Source organism: Neolamprologus brichardi, chromosome 23 (assembly GCF_056152115.1).
Source record: "Neolamprologus brichardi isolate AB-2024 chromosome 23, ASM5615211v1, whole genome shotgun sequence".
Lineage (NCBI taxonomy): Eukaryota > Metazoa > Chordata > Actinopteri > Cichliformes > Cichlidae > Neolamprologus > Neolamprologus brichardi.
In genome coordinates this window covers 43,709,579-43,737,378 of record NC_142125.1, presented here as the reverse complement: position 1 = coordinate 43,737,378, position 27,800 = coordinate 43,709,579, and the positions used below count along the sequence as shown (strand labels likewise).

General features: G+C 43.5%; 1 protein-coding gene across 1 annotated transcript in view; it reads right to left on the bottom strand.

The window, feature by feature from the left end:
• prkx (protein kinase X-linked) overlaps positions 1 to 27,800 on the bottom strand; it is a 46,925-nt gene that overhangs the window by 8,734 nt on the left and 10,391 nt on the right. The window contains exons 3-7 of the mRNA XM_087835936.1: positions 24,733 to 24,901; positions 23,248 to 23,511; positions 16,242 to 16,361; positions 11,131 to 11,226; positions 6,486 to 6,543 (exon numbers count right to left, since the gene is read on the bottom strand). Coding sequence (XP_087692062.1) covers positions 6,486 to 6,543; positions 11,131 to 11,226; positions 16,242 to 16,361; positions 23,248 to 23,511; positions 24,733 to 24,901 — 707 coding nt within the window. The remainder of the gene's footprint in view (positions 1 to 6,485; positions 6,544 to 11,130; positions 11,227 to 16,241; positions 16,362 to 23,247; positions 23,512 to 24,732; positions 24,902 to 27,800) is intronic.

Sequence of the window (27,800 nt, the reverse complement as noted above, 5' to 3'; positions counted from 1 at the left end):
ATGTCCGATTAGCAGGTGACTGGCTCTCCCTGAGCTACAGCCAAGTCTACACCAAGGTCGTGATTTACAGAAACAAACCTCCAGCAGAACCTCATTTATTTCTCTGTTTTTCGAGCAGGAACTCTGATAGGCCAGGAACAATACTCATCTCCCACTAATATGCCACATTTGACCAATCAGAGCTCCTGCTGCTGCTCTGTGCAGACTGCACTGAAACTTGATCTACTCGACTTTCTCAGTGTGTGTCTGCGTGAGTGAGGTGAAGCCGTGCGAGCGACTGACCCAGACGAGGCTACAGCTGATGTCGACTCAACAAACAGCAGATAATCAGCATGTGATTCGTCCCTGAGCTTAAGAGTGGTTTTAATATCACACAGCTCAATTTGTCAACTTAAGATGGATGTAAAAACACATTGTGAGGCTTTTAATTTGAAAACATTGTTCAAGAACAAAATTGTCAAATCAGTAGCAAAAATATAAGAAAAAAGTTTAATAAACTTTAATCATTGACCAAGATTATTGGGGACTTTAATGTTTACTTGACAAACATATAATCTTTTGGACTAAAGTAGTTCATCAGTGTCTTTGAAACAAACTGTCAGTGTGTCATTATTCTAGTGCACTGTTCAACCTCCCAACAATCTGTGTTAATGAGCGATGAGGAATACTGGCAGCCACAATCAATATCATCATGTTTGGAATTATGTGGCGTTAATCACAGAGCTCACAGAGCCGTCTGCTTTATTGAGAGCAGCTCACAGTGTGACTGATGTTCACTGACACACTTCAGTTTGAATGGAGATCTGCACAGCCCCCCCCCCCCAAGCCAGAAAAATAATAATGCATGTTTCAGTTCACATCACCTCAGTAAGACCATGTGAAAATTAAAACGAATCATCCCAGGTGAGCTTAAACACCTTTGTTCCCCTTTTGTTAAAAACACACCACACAAAAACACTGCAAAAGGAAACGGTCTTATATACAGAGTATAAACTCAAAATGCACATTTCACTTAAAAACTAAGATGTGAACAAATCAACGTGTTAGATATTCGTCTCCTGTTGAAAAAAACCCAAAAAGAAATAAATAAGTCTTCTCATCAGACACTGATGCTTCTTTCCTGTGTGACAGAAAATAGGAGACAGATGTTTGTTTGTTGTTTGTTTGTTGTTTAAGTTAATTCCCAATAAAACTAACTGTAAATGTTTAACTACGTTGCCGTCTGTATTATTGTTGAAGTCCTAAACGTCACCTTTAAAGTGTTTGTGCTGATAACATCATGTACAGTCAGACTGGAGAACAGCACTGACTGGGAGGCTTTGAACACATCACATAGTTCAATTCAACATATAAGACTTGAAGAACGCACAAACATCTACTTCAAATCTATTTATTTATCATCTGTGATATTATTATGTACAAGTCCAGTGTATTTTGTTTCTCCCTTAAATAAACAGGCAGCCTTACAGTATGAAATATTCATGTACAAACACATAAATGTGTTGAACTGTCTCAGTGGCTGATTGAGCCCCACAGGCCTCAGTGTGAGCTTGAAGACATTTATAAAGTTTAAGTAGTTTAATGTGTCGGTGCTGACGATAAACACAGTTTGAATGAAAGCCGGGGAACTTTGGTAGCACAGAAACAAGTGACCACATGGATCAGTCATATTACCATTATTACACCCAAAGGCACCAAGTTAATACTCAAAGAAGCTGCAGCAATACACACAAATATAAACAGTACTTTTAGCCTCTAACCCTCTGGGCTCCAGGGTTGATTTGTTCTCATATTTCACCTTTAAAACTGTTTATCTGTTATTTTCTCATTTTGACAAACTGTATCAGCACAATTTATCTACATTCAGACACAATTTAAAATACGAGTAGAAAGTGATATTTTTGACTGTAACAACCACAAACATGTTTAACGAATCATTGTCATAAATGCAAATAGAAATCGTACATTTTTAAAAATATGCACAAGTTTTGCAAACAACAAAGTTATTTGGTGCTATTTACCTAAAAATGCAGCCGAGGCTCAGACGCTTTTAACCATTTAAAACTATTTACAGAACAATCAGATGCTCTGCGTCAAATAAGAAGACACACAAATGATTTATGCAACTCCAAAAAATAGTTTGTGTCACTCTGACAGAGGAGAACAGCACAGGGACAAACCTGCAGGTCTGACAGCAGCTGTGTCAGCGTTTACACTGCAGTCTGCCTTTGGTGGCTTTAAGGCAGCAACTGTGACATCACTAGTAGAACTGACACACAAAACAACAACAACACACTAACTACACAAGACAACACACTAACGACACAAGACAACACACTAACGACACAAGACTACACACTAACTACACAAGACAACACACTAACTACACAAGACTACACACTAACGACACAAGACAACACACTAACGACACAAGACAACACACTAACGACACAAGACAACACACTAACTACACAAGACAACACACTAACTACACAAGACAACACACTAACGACACAAGACAACACACTAACGACACAAGACTACACACTAACGACACAAGACTACACACTAACGACACAAGACAACACACTAACGACACAAGACAACACACTAACGACACAAGACAACACACTAACGACACAAGACAACACACTAACGACACAAGACAACACACTAACGACACAAGACTACACACTAACGACACAAGACAACACACTAACGACACAAGACAACACACTAACGACACAAGACTACACACTAACGACACAAGACTACACACTAACGACACAAGACTACACACTAACGACACAAGACAACACACTAACGACACAAGACAACACACTAACTACACAAGACTACACACTAACGACACAAGACAACACACTAACTACACAAGACAACACACTAACTACACAAGACAACACACTAACGACACAAGACAACACACTAACGACACAAGACAACACACTAACTACACAAGACTACACACTAACGACACAAGACAACACACTAACTACACAAGACAACACACTAACTACACAAGACAACACACTAACTACACAAGACAACACACTAACGACACAAGACAACACACTAACTACACAAGACAACACACTAACTACACAAGACAACACACTAACGACACAAGACTACACACTAACGACACAAGACTACACACTAACTACACAAGACAACACACTAACGACACAAGACTACACACTAACGACACAAGACAACACACTAACGACACAAGACAACACACTAACGACACAAGACTACACACTAACGACACAAGACTACACACTAACGACACAAGACAACACACTAACGACACAAGACAACACACTAACGACACAAGACTACACACTAACTACACAAGACAACACACTAACGACACAAGACTACACACTAACGACACAAGACAACACACTAACGACACAAGACAACACACTAACGACACAAGACAACACACTAACGACACAAGACTACACACTAACGACACAAGACAACACACTAACGACACAAGACAACACACTAACGACACAAGACTACACACTAACGACACAAGACTACACACTAACGACACAAGACTACACACTAACGACACAAGACAACACACTAACGACACAAGACAACACACTAACGACACAAGACAACACACTAACGACACAAGACAACACACTAACGACACAAGACAACACACTAACGACACAAGACTACACACTAACGACACAAGACTACACACTAACTACACAAGACAACACACTAACTACACAAGACTACACACTAACTACACAAGACAACACACTAACGACACAAGACAACACACTAACGACACAAGACAACACACTAACGACACAAGACAACACACTAACGACACAAGACAACACACTAACGACACAAGACTACACACTAACGACACAAGACAACACACTAACTACACAAGACAACACACTAACTACACAAGACAACACACTAACTACACAAGACAACACACTAACGACACAAGACAACACACTAACTACACAAGACAACACACTAACGACACAAGACAACACACTAACTACACAAGACAACACACTAACTACACAAGACAACACACTAACTACACAAGACAACACACTAACTACACAAGACTACACACTAACGACACAAGACTACACACTAACGACACAAGACTACACACTAACTACACAAGACAACACACTAACGACACAAGACTACACACTAACGACACAAGACAACACACTAACGACACAAGACAACACACTAACGACACAAGACTACACACTAACGACACAAGACTACACACTAACGACACAAGACAACACACTAACGACACAAGACAACACACTAACGACACAAGACTACACACTAACTACACAAGACAACACACTAACGACACAAGACTACACACTAACGACACAAGACAACACACTAACGACACAAGACAACACACTAACGACACAAGACTACACACTAACGACACAAGACTACACACTAACGACACAAGACAACACACTAACGACACAAGACAACACACTAACTACACAAGACAACACACTAACGACACAAGACAACACACTAACTACACAAGACAACACACTAACTACACAAGACAACACACTAACTACACAAGACAACACACTAACTACAGACAAACACGGCAAACGTCACAAATCTCTCACGTATCAAAACTCTCTCTCTTTCGCTCACTCCTAAAACTTCCGCCTCTTCCCAAACAACCAAACAACATGTTACCATATCATTTTTTGATTGGTTCACACGGTACATTTTTCCACCAATAGGGAAGGAGTGCTTTTTCTTTTTTCACTCACAATCGAAGCGTGTTTGCTGGCGCTCTCCTTAGAAAACACAGTTTTTACCGTGTCTTCCCGGAGGAAACGCCGCTGTTTTATTCAGAAAAAAACATCGGTTTTACGTTGCCTATCAACACAATTTAAAAACTGGTACATAGTTTGAAGTCTGCTCGTTCGACCCAAGTTGAAATGGAGACTCTGGTCGACCCCAGAGGGTTAACCAGAAAGCTTAAGTTAGCTAGTTATGTATCAGCTAATGTTTAAAGCTTTCACTCGAGTAAATGAACTCCTATCACTGCTAAATAATGTTAGCTAAGTTCACTTGAACTGATGAGTTCCTAAGCTTTTAGAAGTTAACGAGAAACCCAAAGGTCACTAATTTACAGGCTAACAGTTCAGGACAGTAGACGAGCAGGTTTGAGGAACTCGAGCTGGTATCCAAGCTTTTACATCGTCCTCACAACCAGCACGCTGTTGATCATGAGGGTTTACATCTCTTGCACGCAACGTCCAAGAATCAAACCAACTACATGAAGTCAGAGGAGGAAAATCCACTTGTTTGAACTACTAGATGCAGCTTGAAAGCAGCACCAACCACTTTCCTGGGTGTAAGCCCAGAAAATGTTGTTTCTGAAACACTCGGCGTGAGCAGCACATCTGACTCTGACAAACCTGCATCCAAAGTCACGAAAATCACTTCGCTTCTTAAATGTTTCTTTCAGCTTCAGCAGGTCATCTAAACAACCCCTACATGGGCTGCAGCTGATTGACTGATTACACATTTCTGTTAACAAGCAGTTGAACAGGTCTAATGAATCCGTCACATGACCTCCTGTTGTCATAGACAGACACACTTCTGCCACACGGTGATATTTATTAAAACATGCCAGTCTCAGAACCATCAATAATGAAACAGCTGTGAGGATCAATAAACGAACACACTGCTAAAACTGGAGCAGATTACTCCAGAACTTCCTGGACGTTGTTGTGAGCTGAAAAAATCCCAAACAAACGAACAAAAACATCCAAGAGAGAGAGAGCGGGAAGTCTGGTCACCCAACGGAGAGAGACCAATTTCAGACAAGTCATCGATGCAGCAGTTCAGATGTGCACAGTAATACAATCCTGGGTAACTGCCTGTAACAAACTGAACATTTCTCTGAAACGAGCTGCGCTCATTAAGCACAATGACTTATAAAATCTGTGAATTGTATCCATCTGTTTTAAAATCTGTGAGCATGAAAAGAGCCGCCCTCTATTAACACTCGTATGTTATAAGACAAAAGTATTTGACTGATTTTCTCCAGAACTGTATCGAACGATTACTGGTCTATGGATCGCTTCGATGGCACTCACTCAAATCAAACCTCTGTATCTTTGAACCTCTGTCTCTGTTCTCCATACGTCTGTCTGAAATAAATGTCTCCAGCTTTATGTTCTTCAGAGGAGTGAAGCTGCTGCTCTCACTGGAGGATATTTACATTATAATTCAGACGTATGCACTGACAAACCACCATAACTCCAAAAAGCCTTCTGTCTATTTATTCAGGATTACGGTGCTGCAGCCGGACCAGCTGCCTACTCAGAGGAAGGCGTATGGTACCACGTATGGTACCACGTATGGTACCACGTGGTTACAGCAGGCAGGAAATCAAACTAACTCACCTTCATGTTGCCCAGCCGTCTGGCTCGGTCAATCACCAGAAACTTCTTTATGAGGTCTCTGAGGAGACAAAGGAAAAATCAGTGACAGCTTCACAGTATAGCTGTACAGTCTCTGTGGGACACAACCACTCATGTTTTCCCAGCACTGTCACAATGACAAATATCTCCTCATTAAAAGGTGACTGACGGCCTATTACAGGTGACAAAGTCAGGTGTGTCCATTTGACCAACTGAAGCAACTGAGAACATGTTTCAGCAAGACCTTCATCTGACTATAGATCAGAACATGTGATATGAACATCCACAGTTTTCTCTCACAGGTGTAGCTCAGGAGGTGGAGCAGGTCACCTACTGATCAGGAGGTTGGAGGTTCAATCCTTGGCTCCTCCAGTCTGCATGCCAAGTATCCTTGGGCAACATACTAACCCCAAGTTGCTCTGCGATGCGTCCATCGGAGTGTGAATGTGTGTGAGTGTAGTTAGAAAGCACTCAGTATAGAGGTGGTGTGAGTGTTGTACAGAGCGCTTTGAGCGCTCTATAAGAATCAGTCCATTTAAGGCGCGATACCTGCCGATGAACAGAAAGCTAACAGATCTCAGATCCAACCATCTGCTGGCAGGCTGATAATTACGACAGCTGGATGCTGACAAGTCGACTACTTCTCATTTCTGACTGAGTCACACTGTGTCTGAACTGTGGGAATGACACTTAAGAAATATTTTAATGTATTGGCATTATTTTAATACTTATGGCATTTCATGGACTTCCAAAAGGAAAACAATTAAGGGCACTTTAGACAGACTGTTTCTGTGTTTCCATGTGAGCATTCACACAGACAAAGTCGCTCTAAGAGGACGTCGGAACCCCGACTTACCAAATTAATTCGTTCCCGACGGTCTTTGGTAAGTCGAAGCACCCATCGACCTTTTGAGTGAACGATAGGCTAATAGCTAACAGCGAAGCAGTGTTGCTAACTCCTCAGGAAGGAAAATCGCTATTGGTTGTCCTAAAAGTCGCTAGAAGTCGCCAAATGACATCATCGCCTAATTTGCATAATTGGTCATGCTAATGTAATTGTAACCTACATTGTTGGAGAGAGAAATAACATCGTGGAGGAGACATAAAGTGAGTAAAAAACGTCCTAAATGCAGTTAGAATTTATTTAGAACTACGAATTAAATTTATTTTAGCAATTATTGTTTTTTAATGTCACAATTCCAACCCTGCTCCTTTACCCGGGCTTGGACCGGCAAAAGTGACCTGAAATAGGCACTCTGGTGGAGTTACTTTGTGTGTGTGTGTTTATAAGTAGTTTTAAACCTGATCCACAAAACAGCATAACAGTAAAAGAAGAACTGACTGCGTTACAGTCAGTGCGGAGCAGCGGCTTCGCTCATGCACGATTCATTTGCAGTTTGGATGCACAGGTGTGAACGTCTCCTGCCCTGATAGCAGCTGGGGGAGGACTATCCTCCGCCCGTGAGCGCTTTGGAACGGGTGAGGTGCCCACGGCAGCACCGCTGCTTGTTGAGAGTAAGAGCGATACGCGCTTTCACGTCAAAAAGTCGTCATAAATAAGTCTCCAAGAACACCAGAAAAAGTCGCCAGATTTGTCGCTTTTTAGAAAAAGAGTCGCTAAGGGGGTCTGAAAACTCGCTAAATATAGCGACAAAGTCGCTAAGTTGGCAACACTGCAGCGAAGCGCAAGTACGAAGGCCAACAGGTTGTCACATGATTCGGAAGGCATTGTAGGCATTCTGGGCTCAGCCAATCAGAGCCAGCGGATTTCGTAGCACGGGGAGAAATATTGCCGTTCGGTGCCTTTGTAACTTGAATTTTCCGTTTAACGGGGTATTCGTAAGTCGGGTTCCACTGTATCCAATAATTCATGTAGTCAGAACGAGTCAAACTCTAATAGGAACTGTGAGCGAAGACACTGAGGCAGAGGAGAATCCTTCAATGAGTTCCTAACAAGTCCTAAGGCAGCAGCTCATTTTAATCCTCCTTTCCTGCTGGGACGTTTCTGTCTGCTTGTCTACGTTCAACAGCAGCAGCTGCTGGAGAGACGGCAGGTGTCCCTCTGCCTCAGTTTGATGGATGGGACTCTGTGGTGTAAGAAACATATTCATAATTGTGGGAATATTAAAAATCCTTCCTCTGGTAGATAGATGGCTTAAGAGTGGGAGGTTGTGACTTTGTTTATCCGTGGAAGCTGTGGCTGACCTCTCCACAGTCACTGTATTAGAACTTAGTGACACACACACTCCCACCCAGAGTGCCTGTAATCACGCCTGCTCCTCAGGCTGTTGTGATGGGTGGGGAACCAGTCTAAGGCCAGGTGTGTCATTAGTGACTGCAGATCCACCCAAAGTGCCTCTTTAACCACAGGGACCCTGCAGATCAGGAAACAGCCCACAGCCGTTTGAAGTTTCACACTGAGTCATGTGAGTGACTGTGGTGATGTTAGTGTGTCAGTCAGCCTCAGATACGAGACTTTTCTGAGTGGCCACATCCTGCACACAGGTCCACCTGCAGGCCTTCTTTGAGCAGCTGTACCACCATCATGCATACATCTGCATGTCCAATAAGTACTGAAGTACATATTGGGGTGGGTGTGGGTCAGGAGGTGGAGGAGGTCGCCTTCTAATCAGAGGGGGTGTGGGTCGACCTCTGGCAGCTCCAGTCTGCACGCCAAAGGGAAGGATGCTGACCCAGGGTTGCGTTCATTGGAGCACGACGGTGCATGAATGTTACACAGAAAACACTTAGAAAGAAAGTGCTTCCATGAATGTGAGTGAGGCTCGTGAGAAAGCACAAAGAACAACATGCAGTCAACAGAGTAACACAACAATGAGCACAATCCCATTCTAAGGTAACACAACGAGTCAACGTGTTTCTATAATAACGTTTAAAGACATTTCTAAGACTTAATGAAACGAGTGCTCCTGCTCCAGGAGTCACAGCGTGTGACGGGTTTACTGTCAGCACTCGTTCTTACACTGAACATTCTGGACTTTGTTTTCACTTCATCACTTTAAGCATATTTGCACAAGACACTAACAAATGTGGATTGCACAACACTGGACATTATAGTCTTCATTTCCAGTTAATACTTGTACAGCTGCTGTTCTTGTGTATATATATTTATATTTCTTCATACATTCTTATATATTTCTATACTGTGTATTGTGTATTTTGTTGTACAGTTATTTTATTTTAAACTTTAATTTTTATATTTTATTTGATTCCTTCCTAGTTAAATTTACCCTTTTTAATTTTCATATTTATTTCCTATCTTATTCATAGCCTTTTCTTTTGTCTTTAGGTCACGAGCAGTTGTCTAAGCATTTCACTGCATATCGTCAGTGTTGGGAAGGTTACTTTTAAAATGTATTCCACTACAGATTACAGATTACTTGCCCCAAAATGTATTCTGTAACGTATTCCGTTACGTTACTCAATGAGAGTAACGTATTCTGAATACTTTGATTACTTAATATATTATCATGCTGTTTACAACTACATGAATGTACTATTGCTGTGATTTATTACTGTTACTGAAGGTCCGCGGCTCCGAACCGTAGTAAAGGGACCTCTGGCTAATACGGTGGGTTCTGTGTCGGCTCGTAGCTGAAAACTAGCTTTACTTTGTTGTCTGGGTCAACTTTGCTAGCAGAGACAGAGAGAGGCGTTGAAAGGCTGCTCCAACAGAACTTATTGTTTCAGAGGAAAACACGAACACGGTGTACAGTCGAGTCTTAATAGCTTACTTACAGCTGGGCTCGTCAGGCTCTCTTCTTGGCTGCAGTGGTTATTATTATATTTACATGCTTCCAGCTCCCGTTTCTGCTCGATGACAGCTCGTACTTTTCCTTTTTCTCCCTCCCTCGCTCACAGACACATAACGGGTATGGCAGTCCATTCTCCCTGCAGCACGGACTACACTGCCCATGATGCTACATTCTTTAGAGCTATACCTGTAGCATTCTGCCTATTAGCTTAGCACAACAACAACAACAGGCGCTCTCTCACCCAGGAAACACGCAGAGAGAGAGCGTCACCCTGTAACCATGGCAACCGTAACGCTGCCTGGAACAACAGAACGTAGCTGTCAAACAAAACCCAAACAGTCCTGACCCGCCACAATATGAAACAGGGAAGTACCGCCGTGTAATCCATTTATTTCAACAAAGTAACTGTATTCTAAATACCACCTTTTTAAACGGTAACTGTAACGGAATACAGTTACTCATACTTTGTATTTTAAATACGTAACGGCGGTACATGTATTCCGGTACTCCCCAACACTGCATATCGTACTGTGTATGACTGTATGTGACAAATAAAATTCGAATCACAGCCTACTGCAGTTTCTAGTGTTTCACATTGTGTTTCATAAATTACAATTGTTTCCACAAAGTCTCCCTGTACAGATGTTTTCTACTGTAAACACATTCAGACATGTTTCTTTCTGCTTTCACTCTGAAGCATCACAGGACACCTCAACATCCTGACGAGAAGGAAACAGCTTCCAGCTCGATGGCCTGTTCTACCTAAATATTACGACCCTCCTGTGGCTAACGATAAAAACCACTGACAGACTCCTGGGTTGTGTGTCTGTTCCCTGCATGATGCCACGTCTTACTTGACATAGAAATCCAGGTGACGTGGGAATTCCAGTTTTGCAGCCAGGATCTTCTGATAGATTCCAAACGGATTGTCATCAAAGAAAGGGGGATACCTGTGGAAACAAAGAAGCGTCAGCCCAGCCTGCTCGTCTCAAGCTACACACACACAGACACACAATCACAAACACAATTCAGGGTCATGATGCCAGGAACAAGTAACAGGCAGGAGCTAAAAGGCTCGCGCTCACCTGAATCACTTAAACCTATGAATGAACCTGTGAGGGGTCACCACTGTGGAGAGAAGGTCTATAAAACAGTGCAGTCTTTGTCCACAGCTGATGAGTTTGTGTGTCTGTGTGTGTGCTCTACCATCCACTGAATGCTTTCCCAGCTCTCCATTCTTCTTTTGGCCTGAACAAGTCGTTACCCACACATTACATAATGGCAGCTGCCTCTAAACACGCCGAGCAGGAAGGCACAATAACACAGTTTGTCACACCCTGCTCGTGTTCCCAGTGAGGAGCTGCAGCCATAAAGCTGTTGGATGTGGGGCCTGTGGGAGCTGTGGGGCCTGTGGGAGCTGTGGGAGCTGTGGGAACTGTGGGAGCTGTGGGAGCTGCACTGCAGACTCCAGCGTTTTCTCTGAGACTGATGCTGTCACAGCTGAGGAATTTAGGTCAGGCTGAGAATGCGAGTCATCACCTCCAACAGTCCTGAGTGTCCAACATCAGGGTTCAGTCTGTGTGAAAATCAAGCTTCACACGACTCTGCTTCACCGACGAGCTTCTTCACTTTAAAGACGTCTTCAAGCCGCTTTCTTTCCGAGCTCTGACTGCATGACCTGGGTGACTGAGGACCTGCACGGTTACACATGTGTTGTTGTTTGAGGCCAATATTAACAACATACACACACTACACATGTATATGATTTTCTGTAGATTAGTAGATGACAGTTTTCTCATTAAATATCCTTTTTGTTCTTCATTGGCATTTTGACATAATTTGGCTTTTGAATAAAAAATAAAACTCCCGGCTCGCCCCGGGAGCGTGAGCTTCCTGCACAGTGTCTCAGCTGTTCCCAGGACTGCGCTCTGCTGGACAGAGATCTCCGATGTTGTTCCCAGGATCTGCTGGAGCCGCTCGCCCAGTTTGGGAGTCTCTGCACACGGTCCCACAGGAGCTCGGTCGTTCTCCACCACCCTCGGGGGCGTCTCTCATTTTGACCTCGGGACTTCCAGGCTGCATTCGGCACAGATGTTTCTGTACACTGTGGAGATGATGCTCCATGCACGCCCTGCCTGCTGGCATCTTGCACCCTGCTGTTATGTGCTGGATTAGGGCTGGGTATTCATCACCAATGTATCGATTAAAATGGATTCTGGCTTGGATAACGTGATATCGATTCATCAAAATCCTGAATTGATTTTTAAATATAAATTTATTTTGGCTGAAACGCCAGAATCTCAGGTTAAACCTCACAACATTTCTACAACCACCAAACAGTAAAACAGTAACTGAGAGCAGGAACACGGATTCTGCACAGAGACGTGAACACAAAGCTCGACCCGCCGACGGATCAGAATCAGTGAGATGTGACTTTCTCACCGACGGCACGGACACGGTCGGGCTGAAAGCCGACAGCTCGCTGATCCTGATGTTTTGGCGGGTCTGAGCTTTGTGTTCACGCCCTTTATGCGCTGATTCTGAAGCTGTTAGTTTGATGTCTCTCCAAACAATATTGACCGAACCAGCAGCAAAAGAAGATCCAAACTGAGCTTCACATAAACATCGGCATGAACTCACTCTGACTTTTACTGTTTTGCTTCCACCAGATAAAATCACACTTCATGCACAGCTCTCTCTCTCAGCATTCGTTTCCCATCTAAAAATCTGTTTTCTGCATTATTCACTTGCTTGTTTCGCACCAGTCTAAGCAGCAGCGCCGTCGGCCGACAGCAGAGCCTCATTTCTGCTGCTCAACACTAATCAAATTAAAACTTTTAAAAATGATGCAAAATTGCAAAACGCTGTCTGTAATCAAACCTCTGTAACTCTGCTTCACTTCAGCAGCATCAGGTCACGTTCACAGGTTGATTCATGGTTTGTTCTTGTTCTACTGCAGAATATTTTAAGGTTGTCTGCTTTAAAAAGTCAGGCCAGAAACATCTGCTTCATGTTTTTCTGTGTTATCCTCAGTTACTTTGACAACAATCTGCTGTGATGCTCACACCTGTGATGACGTCTCACAGCGTCAGCTTCGTCTTTATATATAAAAATATGGATGTGTGCTGAGATCAGAATTACAATATTTCTGGCTGTCTGATTCAAATTGAATCGTGGATCAAATCGATTCTAGAAATCAGTGATGATACGCAGCACCATGCTGGACTGTCTCAGGAGCATCTTTACTCAGCCTGGGGTCTGCCTGCTGTGATAGACCCCAGCCTCTATGAGTGCTCAGAGCTTGTTCTTGTGCTGCCATGATTAGTGCCTCTGTGCTGTCTTTCAGTCCAGCTTTGTCCAGCCACTGGTAGGATTTCTGGATATCAGCCTCCTCCTCTATCTGCCGGTGGTACATACGTGCAGGGGCCTGTGCTTCCATGATGGTTCCTCCTCTTCCTCCTCTTCCTCGGGTCTCTGCTGCCTGAGGTATTCAATGAGCACGCCGTCATGTTTGGCCATCTTCCTGATGTACTCGCAGATGTTCGTCGTCTCATCCTGGACCGTGCTGCTGACGCTCCCCGGCCTCCTTCCTTCCTCTTAGCCTGCAGCCTCAGGGTGCTGGACGTGGGCTGAAAGCTTTCCTGGCAGCCTCTTCATGGTTAATGTACACATTACTTTAAAATTGAATATTAGCGCTGACTTCTAGGGATGGGGAAGGCTTAAAAGAAAATGCCAAAGAGCCTCTGCTGAGTGCACGGGAACGCTACAACACAGAAGGATTCTCCAGAAAGCATCAACAAAGCTAACAATGAGGGGAGATCCTGGGCTTTTCTGAGATAACATCCTGTCCTTGTAAAATGAGATTTTATGTCAGCTTCATGAAACAGCCTCTGAGGTGTTCATTCAATCACCAGAAAGCCTGAAGAATCTAAACGATCATGCATCGTAGGTTTGTTCCAGTTCCAGTGTGGAGGAACTCGCTTCTCTTCATTTATGTCCTGCAGTTGGAGTCCAGAGCAGCAGCTCCGTGTAACCAGCAGCCTGATGCTGAGCTGAGGTGAAATCAGGAAATAGACCAACGACATGTTTGTACAGGTACTGCAGAAAAGTTGTAGAAGAAATAAGGTTTCATATCCACGGCCACATGACTGCAACTGCAGATACAAAAGGTCCTGGTTTCCATTAAGGACAGGAGTGAAATCATGAAGCAGACTTTCCCTGAATCCTTAATGCTTTGCCCCAAAGGACGACGATCGCTGAGTTCTCACAACCAGCTGCTGCATTCTTTGTCCAGACGTGTGACAAACAGCTTCACAGTGAGTCTTTGTCCCACTGTGGAAGTGTCCCTCTGCTGGGAGCAGCGCAGCCTGCAGCTTTCCCCACTCACACTTCAAAGCCTGCTCACATTCATACTTGGAAAAAGGTCACATTCCTTCCACAAATCCAAAGCCGTGGAGCTTTTCCCAGCAAAGCAGACAGAACCTCGATGGAAGAGGAGGCTCACAGAAAGGTGGAGGAGGGCGCTCCACAGGGCTCAGCGTGATTTATCCACAGACGTCATGTAGAGTCTGGACAGGTGTCAGCATCAAGGGTCGATATGAAGCTCTGTAAAAGCTTTTTCCTTTCAGACTGGAACGTGTCCGAGTCACGGCTCTGTGTTTCTTTCCACACAGATGCTCTGAAGATTTGCACTGAGAGACTCAGAGTCCACAGTTTAACTCTGTTTCCACCCTCAGCTTCTACACATTTGTGTTAAGCCCCCCCTCCCCCCCTCACTGAGGGAGATTTCAGTTAACATCCTCTTTCCTCCAGTTTGCTTAGTTGCAGCACAGAAAGTGATCCAGTGTGGGATGAACAGACGACACTCAGGAAGCCTAAATCCACAGAAACACTGTGGAAAGTTCTCACCAATGCTAAACGAGCTACTTGAAAACCTGTTTTTCTGTCTTTACTCGTTTTATGGTAACTAAGTACTCCTGCCATTACTTTCAAAGGGTCTCTGGCATGTTGTAGTGCTTCCATTCTTTGCACAGTGCTGTACACAACACAACATGCACTGTGCAGGATTAATGAACGTCTCTGAAACCAGCCAATCACAGCCTTCAGCACTGCTCCGAATGCCACCGACGAATGGAAATCCTGCACATGAGGATAAACAGAGGTGCTCTCTATGAGGATCAGTGCTGTTCCCATTCACAGATTCATGTGTCTCAGCTCTACAGCGTCTAATAATGATGAGATCTCCCAGAATAAGACAGCAGCAGTGATGCAGGTCTGTCCTGGAAATGAGATTTTGACCTGTATAAACAAACTAATAAGTTAAAGTAAAACTGAATAATTCTTCTGCTGCATGGACTTCTGCTCTCTCTGTGCAGAGGTTCGTACTGCTTTATACTACTTTATACTTTTACTGCTTCATGTCCACCCAAAAGCTTATTTCAGGGATGTGAGGGAGATATTTCTCTGAGCTGTCAGACTGCAGATTTCAGCACGTCTCCCTCCACATAACAGCCGTGGCCGTGGGCCTGACTTTAACCTCCTAACACCCGAACTCTTCCACAGCAGCAGTTTAATCTCTTTGATATTTGGGCTGATTGATTGTCCCGATGAATGTAAAAACAAAGAATTACCAGATTTTTTTCTACCTAATTTTTGTTCCTAAGAAGAATCAGAGCCACATGAGGATATGTGTTTAAAATGTTGAGAGAACAGTAGCAGCATAACGTCCTCGTCAGTGGACATCAGGCCCATGTGGAGCAAAATTGAGTATTTTGGTCTAAATAACCCAAAATGTGATGCCCACATATGTGGATGCAGGTCCTAGGAGGTCAAAGGTCAAACAGGTTCGACTCTGACTGCCTTTTACAAAATGAATGAGTGCAGATTTACCCCAGTCGGTCTAGTGGAGGAGAGCGCCCTCTAGTGTTCGCAGCAGGTGTAGAGATGTTTAGACTGCACCACTTACCCAGCCAGCATTTCAAAGATGAGGATGCCCAGAGCCCACCAGTCCACGGCCCGGCCGTGACCTTTGCTTTGGATGACTTCAGGAGCCAGATACTCAGGAGTCCCGCACAGAGTCCAGGTCCTGATTGCAGAGAGCACATCAAATATTTAGAACATCTCCTGCTTCCTCCATCCACACCTACTCGTGTGACAGCTGTGTGATTATGAATGACAGGTTTCATTTTCATTCTGTCAAAGTTATTGATTCTTTCCATATAAGTACCAGAGTTTGGTGTGAAACGGCTTCATGTTTAGATCATAAATGATGTTATTGATTCATTCAGTGGCTGAACTGGCCACAGACGACCAACGTGAGCCTTTTTATGATGATTTCAGGTGATTTAACATCCTTCTCATCTGTGTTTGTGTCACCACGATGCTTCTGCAGTTTGTCCAGAGATGCAAACACAAACACAGTTCTGATTCCCGTTATCATTTCTTTTCCTAATCTTTACGCGCCACTGCTAAAGTGATCTGCACTCAGTATTACCATGACGATGTGGGGCCTCAGTGTGGATGTGGAAGAGTAATGATCGATGTGGGCGGGCACAGGGCTGTTCGCTATAACCATATATATCGATGACGATATAAAAATGTCTATCGTTTCATTTTACGCTATCGTTTGTTTCGTGGTGTCAAAATAAACTGTTTATGGCAATATTTTTCATGTTTTGATGTCACTGTAGTTATTATTAGTTTCCTAAAGTTCTCTCTTTCTCTTATATTTAATATAACCACACTACGGACGGACAAGAGCCTGCTTTTATGTGTTGTCGTTAGCAACAACGATGATAACACCATCGCGTGTCCGCTTGTTTATGTTCCACATAAACCTTTCACAATAAAGCTCAAGATCCTGTTGAGACTTTTCAAAATAAACTGAATCACGTTAAAGAGCAGATTATTTACGGATGAGAAGTTAAAAAGACGCCAGGTGCTAAAAAATAAACCTTAGACTCAAACGTTAGAACAGGCTTTTCCCCGCAGCACGCCGTGTAAGAAACACTCACAAAGGAAACGGCGCCGTCACAACTTATGTCTAAAAATGTTTCATGCATCGGTTAAAACACTCGACTCCAGCTACATGACGCACAGCTGGAAACACTTCACACAAGTCGAGCTGCCCGAGATTCACAGAAGTTACAGAAAATGTTACATTTGTGTGATTTATATCGTTATCGGACGATAGATGTCTTATATCAGGATATGAGATGTTGGTCAGTGAAATCAAATACTGAACAACAAATGAAGGAGGTGTGAACAATAATGGGAAGCAGGAGCAGCTTTAGAGATGCTCAGCTCCCTGTCATGGTGTCTGTGTCTTACACTTGATGCAGTATGCTGCTTTTAGTCAACTCTATTCACATTTGTAAACCTCATTTCAGGGGTACACACTACGATGTTACCTTCAGAACAACTTACGCCCTTCCAGGGTGGACACAATCTGAGACAAAGGCTCAGTCGTGTCGACCAGAACTTTTCAAAATAAGTGAAATGACAATTTGTGAGGTGAAAGAATAAACATGCACAACATTGTTTCAGTCTCTCCACATAGAAAGACGTCACCAAAGGATCCGATACTCAGAGGAGCCATGAAGATCACCCTGACACTCCATACAGCTGAACAACAAGCACGCTGCTGAGAGCTGCTTTAGATTCATACAAACTCTCCTGTTATTGTGCAGACTCACATACTCACATGTTCCAGATCAGAGAGTGGGAACAGATTTATCGACTGTCACATTAATATAGTTCAGCCATGTTTAGAGAGACAGCAATCCTGTCAAATGCTACTATTCATATCCATAAACGTGTGCTTCAGAACGTCCACAGTGTGCGAATGGAAAACACACAAAGCTTCCATTAAATGCATGTACCGACCGAGAGGAGGACACACCCTGGACAGGTTGCCCGACTAACACAGGACTAACACAGACACACACCACCTGCATGTGTTTAGACTGTGGCAGGAAGTCGCAGTAACCCGGAGAGAACCCACCCAGACACTGGGAGAAAATCATCAGTGAATATGGGCAACAGAGGCATTTATAACTGCTGCTACATGTCTGATGGGCTGTCACAAACGATTATTTTGATAGTCGACTAGTCACTGATCATCCATTGGACGTAAAACGTACAGCTTATTGCACCAGCAGCATCTGCTCTTATATAACTATCATTAGCTTACAGCTTTAAGTGTTTAAGGTATGTGCTAACTAAAAATAAAGACAAGATGATAGTTTATTAAATTTTAATGAAATTTGCAGATTGTTTCGGTGAAGTTTAATAAACTCCTTGCTATCTAAAATATAACAGGACACCAGAGTAAATTCTGGATCATCTCTTTAATCTCAGCCAAACCGATTTACTCAGGAACAAATAAAATACTAAATAAAAGCCAAACAATAACATTTTAAGTTATCTAAGTGACTTATATATCATGTTTAACCTGAGTAGTGAAAGACGGCGGTGGGTTTGAAAACGATTAGCCGGGAGTCCGGTGCTCTCACGGCTCTAGTGAGCCTAGCCCCCGGCTAGCTATCGAGCTAGTGGCTAACAGACGTCTCCGAAAACGTCGGAGCGCTTTTGAAAATATGTGGTGTCTTGATAAACTGAGCAGATATTTGAGGTTTACACAGCTACATTCTCGCCTGAAAATATGTTAAACGTTTATTTTGTGACCCAGAAAGAATAATAAGAGTAATATTAAAACTAACCAGCTGCCGCCATTGTTGGAAACTGAGCTGGGCTGCACTATGAATTCTGGGACACAGCTTCTTCTTCTTCGGTGTTTAACGGCAGCTGGCATTCTTGTACATGCAGTGCTGCCATCTTCTGTTTCAGTCCGTTATTACACTCTTAAATCCTACTACTTATTCCTGCGTCTTTTGGGATCTTACAAAGCTTCAAACGACGCGTCGACTATTAAATCAGTCGTCGACGATTTTGATAGTCGACGTAATCGTGACTAGTCGACTAATCGTGGCAGCCCTAATGTCTACATGTCCACTCTAGCATGTTTAATTGTCTCTCCCTCTCTGTCCTCTTTCACCCAAAAGTTCAATAAAAGTAAAACCAGAATTTACAGACCAATAAAAGGCTTAAACTGATCTGTGTTCATAACAATATTCAAACTGGACACAGCTGCTGCTGAACACAGACTCACACTTTGCTCTCACCTGGATCTGAAGCTGTGCTGTAACCATGAAGCGCACAACAGGAACACAAATCTTTAACTAAACTAATAAAGTCCATCAGCTGCTCTGCTGCCAGCTGGTGACACACCAGCAGACTAATGGAACGAAGAAAAACAAGCCGACGCTCTTAGTCACAACATCGCTCCTGCATATTTCAGTGAAGCGTGTTTTAAATGTGCATCACCTCTGCATCGTCTTCCTGCCACGGCAACCAAAGTCTTCTTTAGTCGATTACTGACAACGCAGCCACGCCAGTGTGTGAGCGCACTGCAACATCACCACATCAACAACACGTTTTCATCCTCCAACACATTAGAGGACAGAAGATAAGACTGACATACATCATCATCATCACCATCACTGCTGCTGCTTTTAGAGGTGCTGTGAGGAAACGCACTCGCCTGAACTCGCTGTGATGGACGTCTAGAGCAGATTACTCACATGTGTCTGTGCATGCTCCTGGCTAGCTGATTGACACTCTGCATGTGTCACACACACACACACACGCACACACACACACACCTCTGTCAAAGCTACTTGTCCTTTGTTGAAGAGCACTTGGTCCAGTGCCAGCCTTTCATCATTTGTCACCAATATCACCTAGGTAATGACCTCTTTCAACCAGTTACCATGACAACAGTAATTTGTATGGAAATCACGTCGCCCCGGCGGAGGATGAGGAGGCTGCTGCTGTCGGTGGAATCATACGTGGGGTGCAGGATGGACATAAGTGTGTCCAGGATGATATGGAGAGATGCGCTCTTCAGTTTTGTGTCGTCACGTTTGAGTGTGCTGATGAGCGTGGCTGCCAGCAGGGGGCACTGTGGAGACGCGGGCAGCTCTGTGCTTTATCACAACCTGAGAACAACAAAGCTCGTGGCAATCAGGCAGTTGTCTTCCTATTCCAGGCAATTCTGCTGCCCTCCATTTATATAAGAGGGTCACTTGCACATCAGAAAGGTATCTGCTGTCCGTCTGCTCTGCTCCATCTGGGGAAATGCAATCTTACACCATTATGTTTACACGTACAGCTCTGGGCGAAATGCAGAGAGAAACTGAGACCGCAGTGCAGATATAAAGCCATCTCTCCCTCACTCTGCATCTTCTACACTCTCCACCACTGTATATCTAATTCAGAATAAAGGACAGTTTCTCCTCCGTCTCACAGGAACATGAAGCTCTCTATGAGCTAATTGGCCAATCAGACTCAAAACAATACAACCATCCAGTGAGCAGCATGAGCCTGAGAGTCCAAGCCAAAGTGCTTTTACCTGCTGTCCTCAGTCAGTGAGTGAAAAGCCATCAAGCTGCCTCTCTGAACTCTCCCCTGTGAACGCTTTCGTGCGTCTCTTAAATTCCAGCTAAAGCCGTGACAGTGGACGTGCACCGCGTGCACAATCCAGCACAAACAGTTCAAACAGTCCTAAATAAAAAGACAAAGCTGTTTGTTGCAGGGCTCCTGACCGACGCTTGTTTCTCAGGCAAAAAGCTACAGAAAGACTGAATTTATGCAGCAAAAATACAAAACGCCAAATGTATCCAATCACATTCACCCCAAAACCCCGCGCTTCAATCAACAACATCCAACATGCTCTATTTGATTGGATCATTTAAAAAATAATGTCACCAAATGACAGCAGATGCTGTTACTGTGCACACGTCCATCAGTGGATCCCGCAGTAGTTACATAAACACACAAATGGCAACAGTACCCATTCAGATGTGTCCCCACAAAACACTCTGTGAGGAGAACAAACTTCACTGTAAACTTCATGAAGTGCAACCTGAGTCCTCACAAAGCAGAACGGGGTACAGATGCAGCTCAGAGAGCCATGTGGGCAGAGCACTGATGTCATCTGCAATCAAGAGGACGTTTGTTCCTCACATCGTTATCTTTATGAATTACAGAGGCGTCTCTTTATAAAGACGTGGTTACACTTTCTCTTTTATGTGCAGGAGAACTGAGGCAGACGTAGAGTTTCCATTAAACGCTTGTAAATTATAATAAAAGTTGATTCTCACAAACTGAACCTGATATTTGCAGCTTCAACCAAAGGTCAGCTCAGGTCTGACCTCTAAGTTTAGCCTGTGGGCACAGTGAGACGAGGGGAAGCATGTGTGCATCACATGATGCTGATCTGGGCTTTTTTCTTTTGTAACATCTTTTAATCAGATTCAGTAAAACACAGCGAATAAAGTCTGTCCATTAAACCTTGGACACATTAATGTGGAACAGGAAGTTCCTTCTTTCATGGTTTATTAAAAGTACTGAAGCCAGTCCGTGGACGCCCTCAGCCTGCTGCACACACCTCTGCGCTCTCAAAAATCCCACGACGCCTCGTTTTCAGGTTATTGCGTTTGTAAGATTTTCAGAAAACTTGACCTCCGATCTCGAGGTCATAGATCTCGTCAGAGAATTTTAATGCGGCCTGTGGTGCTGTTCTCCAGTTGGTGGATTCACACTAGAGGTGGGGAAAAATGGATACTGTGTAGCATGGTGATATTTTGTTTCTAATAATGTATCGATACAGGGACAGCAGAAATCGATATTTTGTTACAAAAAGGTTTTTGTGCTCTGACTTCAGAGCGTGTTGATCCTTTTTCTGAGCAAGAATCCTGACATTCCTTCACTGTCCAAATGTGTTTAATAAACATGACAGTTTACTTATTTTAATTTAAGACATGTTTTATTTTAATTAAGTTTAAAACTTTTTTATTTAATGTAAAATTATATTTTGTTTTAATTTACTTTCAAATTCTTCAGTTGCTGAAGGGGCTGCATAGTTTTCATAAACTGCATAGTTCAGAATAGCTATAATTGTACCAGATGGTTGATTCAGTTAAGTTGGACTAGACTGTAATACAAACCGTTCAGTTTGTCAACAATCAAACTGAAATGAGAGAAAGACTGAGTGTGAGACTTTGATATTAGAGAAAATGAATATTGATAAAGTTTACCTTTATGTACAGAATCTGAATATCGCAAAATATTTTTAAAAATTGCAATAATATCGTATCGTGGGATGTATGGTGATTCCCACCTCTACTTCACACCACCTGACCACTTCATGAGCCTTTGACGGCTGACATGAAAACAAGTTCTGATGTGAAAGAAACATGATTGCATTAGAAAAAGCAACAAGCTTATTAGACAATAACATATTATTAGTATTATTAACGTACAAAGATGAACATAATGCTCAACACATCTTGCAGCTACTAAATGTTTTACTACAAACAGGCGAACGTGTTGAAGGACACGTCTGCCTGATCAGACGATGCCTTCAACTGAACAGTTTATGAGCTCGTCTGCTTAGAATCAGCTGCTTTGTTTATATAAACACATGATATCATTTGTTATCTGTCATCAGATCATTTCAGAGACTACTCCAAATTCCTTTCAGCTCTATTTTCTCCACCAATCACAGAGGCTACTTTTCTGCAGTGGGACGCCTTCAAGAGCAATCGGAGGATGGAGTCGTGGGTGTGCTGCACAGAGTGATACACTCAATCATTGCTGCCCTCAGTTCCTCGTCTCCAACATCCACGACCAGCATTAATTACGTGATGACCAACAGGCATCGTGACTGAGGCTCATGATGGGCTCGTGCAACTGAACGCTACAAAAGGCTCGTTGAACGAAATCCACAAGAAGCTATTTTATTGCAAAACACATCTTTATTCCAGTGACAGCTCTGCATCGTCCTTCTTTCTTCTGCATTTAGTTCTTACTCCCAAACAAATATCCGTGAGCACACAAACCGTTCTTACCTGTCCGTGAGCTTCTTGGCGAAGCCAAAGTCGGTCAGACGGATGTGTCCTTCGCTGTCCAGCAAGATGTTCTCAGGCTTCAGGTCTCGATACACAATTTCTTTGGAGTGGAGGTACTCAATGGCACAAACGATCTCAGAGGTATAGAAAAGGCCCGTGGCGTTGCTGAAGCGCCCGCGGCTCCGTAAGTAGCTGAAGAGCTCGCCGCCCGGCACGTAGTCCATGAGCATATAGAGAAAACGCTCATCGTGGTGAGTCCAGAACCTGCCACATGACAGACAGCAGGGTCAAACGCGCTGTTAGCTCAGCCTTACATTAGCTTTGATCGTCACTGAACGTCTCTACGAGTTCACCGCAGGGTGAAGCTGTTAGTGCTGAATAAGTGGAGAGAATCACATCAGATGAGAAGCTGCATCATTCTGCGGCTCTTTTATCTCCCGGCGGTGTTTGGACAGGCGTGCAGGAAGCGTTTCAGCTGGAGGGCACTTCAGATGAATAAGGACAAAAAAGCTCCGTCACTGATGAAGACGGAGGAGGCTCCAGAGTGAACCATAAGTGCTGCCGCCTCTCTGACCCTCACATACGCTTCAGCTCTAGTCTTGCTTTCACAGTTTTTATGTAACACAGAAACACAGCGCTGCCATGTTACACGCTACAGAAGAAACGTGTTTTCTGATGATGCTTTGGACGATTATTCACACCAAAACACATCGAAACGGAGAAATAGTCAATTTTATTTTATTTATATGGGTTCATCAGTCACCTCAAAGCGACCATGACCCTGTTTGTGAAGGAATTTAAATTCAATTCTGATTTAACAGGAAGCCAGCAAAGAGACTATGACAGAAACATGGCCTCTCTTTCTACACCAGCGGTCCCCAACCCCCGGGCCTCGGACCGGTACCGGTCCATGAGTCGTTTGGTACCGGGCCGCGAGAGTTGAGGCTCAGGTGTGAAATGTATAGTTTTCAGGGTTTTTATCGGTTTTCAGCATTATTTTGTTATAGTTTTTATCGTTTACTCGGTTTTCCTGGGTCTTTTCACGTGTGTTATGAATAAATCTTCTTTTTTTCAGTACTAGTTTTATTTTGTTGTATTTATCCGCGACACCTTAAAGGCCGGTCCGTGAAAATATTGTCGGGCATAAACCGGTCCGTGGCTCAAAAAAGGTTGGAGACCGCTGATCTACACTGCCTGTAACGAAGCATGTAAATGTAAACCGACCTGGGCCTCGCACTGAACCCTGAGGAACTCCATAATTGACCTGACTGTGTGAACTCCTCTTTCAATGATGTTTGATATGAAGGTTGGAGATTGGCCTGTAATTAGCTAAGACTGCTGGGTCTACAGATGCTTTTTGAGTAAAGGTTTAACTGCAGCAGCTTGAAGGCCTGTGATCAGCTGATTATTAGAGATAGATCGATCACATTTACAACTGGACTACGAGCCCCCATGTGTTTGCAGATGAGACTGCAGAGCACTCACAGTCTGATGAGGAAGGCGTGGTTGACCTCGCTCAGCACCTCCTTCTCGTTGTGGACGTGCTGCTCCTGCTTCAGTCGGATCACGTCGGGGATCTTCATCTGCTTCAGGGCAAAGAAGGCCCTGCTCTGTTTGTCCTTGACCAGGAAGACTCGTCCAAACGTCCCCGTGCCTGAAGGGGGAGAAACAGGGAGAAGAAGAGGGTCACACCGGGGAACCTGACCATGACAAAGGATTGTTTATCAAGGAGTAATCATCAGCCTGGAACCCAGGCCGTCCTGCTGCCAGGCAGCACAGGCTCGGCTCAGCCAGGCTCGGCTCAGCCAGGCTCGGCTCAGCCAGGCTCAGCTCAGCCAGCTGCTCTTCCCAGCGTGTTTGGATGTTTTCAGCTGTAGGTGAGCAGGTTATGTGTGTGTCTTAGTTCTTATTTAATGTTTCTAATAGTACGCAGGAGCACACCAGCAAGTCTGTAGTGTAAGAGTCTTTACACCCTTCATTTGTTTACATTGTGTCAGGAAAAATGCACAATGATTTATAGAAACTTCTGCATACTTGTAAACATAGAAGGAAAATGCAGTATTTGTACAATTCAAGCTTCAAAGTCAATATTTGGTACGACCCTTTTTCCTTCACTACAAGCCGAACTCCTTTCCTTTAATCAATCTGCACACTCAGCTTGTTTGAGGGCGTTCTCTGGCTGTTCGCTGCCCTTTGTGAGGAGAAAACTTCACTGTAAGCAACACTTACAGATCCAGAAGATTTATAATACTTAATGTAAGAAGTTTGTATATATGGTCCAAATGCTGATGACCCCTCCTTCTTTCCTTCCTTCTTTCCTTCCCTTTCTGATCACTGACACGACTCATAATAAGGAGACTTCAACCTAGATTTAATCCAGAAACTAAATGGATTCACCATTAGCAAAGTTCAAACTGGAGACCGACCAGAAGCCTATACGCTTATGACGTGTTACTTTTCCTCACATGGTTGACCATCACATTTTGTTAGATGGGCTGAGACACTGGGTGGTATATCAGGGTCTGTGTGAGCGATTCTTCTCTGTGGCTTCCTCTAAGTTCAGGTCTTCCTCCACTTCTCTTGCCTTTGGTGTGCCACAAGGTTCTGTGTTGGGACCCTTATTGTTTTTGTTGTATTTACTCCCTCTTCAGCACATATGGAGCACATTTAAGGACATTTATTATCACTGCTATGCAGATGATATTCAGTTATATATCTCCTTTAAGAGAAAACTGAAGTCCTTGTTTATGCTCCCGATAAATCTGTGCCCTTGGTAGTGGAAAATTTAGGCCCTCTTGCTTCATTTGCCAAATCTTCTATGAGGTATCTTGGTGTTACTTCTGACCCAGCTCTGACGTTGGACGCTCACGTTATATCTCTGGTCCGCTCCTGTTTTTACCATTTAAGAAACTTTGCTGAGTCCTACTGTGTCACGCTCTGAACTGACAATGATCATACATGCATTTATTTCATCTTGTTTGGACTATTGTAATTCTCTGTTCACCTGTCTAAGTAATGCCTCCTTGGAGCGTCTGCAGGATGCTCAGAGTGCTGCTGCAAGGCTTTTGACCAAGTCCTCCAGGTACTCCCCTGCCACACCCCTGCTGATCCAGCTGCTCTGGCTCCCCATAAAGTTCAGAGTCCACTTTTAGATTATGATTTTGACATTCAGGGCTCTGCATGGACAAGCACCAACATACATCAGTGATCTTTTACATCCTTACATCCCCAGTAGGTCCCTTAGGTCATGTCCACCACACGAGGTTGAAAACAAAAGGGGACAGAGCTTCTGTAACGGTGGCCCCCAGACTCTGGAACTCCCATCTTCCATTGAGCTCTGTGGACTCAGTCATCTCTTTTAAAAAACAGCTAAAAACTTGTCTTTTTAAACTTGCTTTTGGTTGATTTTTGTTTTTATGTTTTAGCTTCTGTGAAGCACTTTGTGATTTTATCTTGAAAGGTCCTATATAAATACAATTTTACTTTACTTACAAACCTTGCTAAAGACGATCACATTTATAGATAAGTTTTCATCCATATCAGACACTCCATCGAGTAAACCAGCAGCTCTGCTGTAAGATACCACCACCACTCCAATACATCCAGGTAACATTTTTCAGCCGAGCTCTTAAACCTGATCCAGTTGAATCATATTCCCTTATTAAGAGGGAGATCTCACACACTGAAGAACTTTACCTGTATCACTCATGGGAAGAGTTGCCATTAAAATGATGAAAGTAAACTACTCATTTTCACTGATCCCTAATAAACCCTCTCTTGGTTTACATCACTAGACGCCAACAACTCTACAAAAACCAAAACACGAGTGTGATCTAGAACTGACAAATCTTTCTCACCATTTCTTATCCAATAGATCGGTTTTAAAATGATTAAACCTTCTTGGACAGCCCACGCTGGACCCAGATCTCCAGTCTGCCACCATCAGCTCCAGTACTGAGCATCATAAGTGCTTTAAAACTCAACATAAACACTTCTCTCACAGTCTGGTGGGAAGTCTTCACTTAGCCCATGAAACTAACACCGATTTGGAACAATCCCGATATTTATCAGAAAAAGATGATGCTTTGAGGTTTTTCACTGTGGCAGGAGAAGAGGAAAAATCCAGAACATGTTCCACAAGATGGAAAGTTTGTTTGATTTGAAGAACCTGTATCAACACATAGATCATACAGTTCAATCCCAGTGAACTGAATCTAGAAATACCTGCTTGGGTATCAAACGTTTTAAATATCTGTACCTCAAAAAGTTTGTACATTTTTGATAATCGATTGTTTAAAATTGACAAATCAATTTCCCCCCAACCATAAACTGGGAGCAAAACTTCTGGACACAAGTTTTGGAGTGTCTATGCATCTGCCTACGTTGGTGACGGTTGAGAAGTGGGGTGGGTGCTGCCTAACGGTCTTGGGATGTGGGCTCTGGGGTACTTGTGGTGCGGGGGACTTGCCCCCAGCTGGGTAGCTGGCCTCATCTGGGCAGGGGCGAGTGCTGGGCCTGGGATCCCAGCGCCCGGGGTCGCCTGGTCTCCCTCT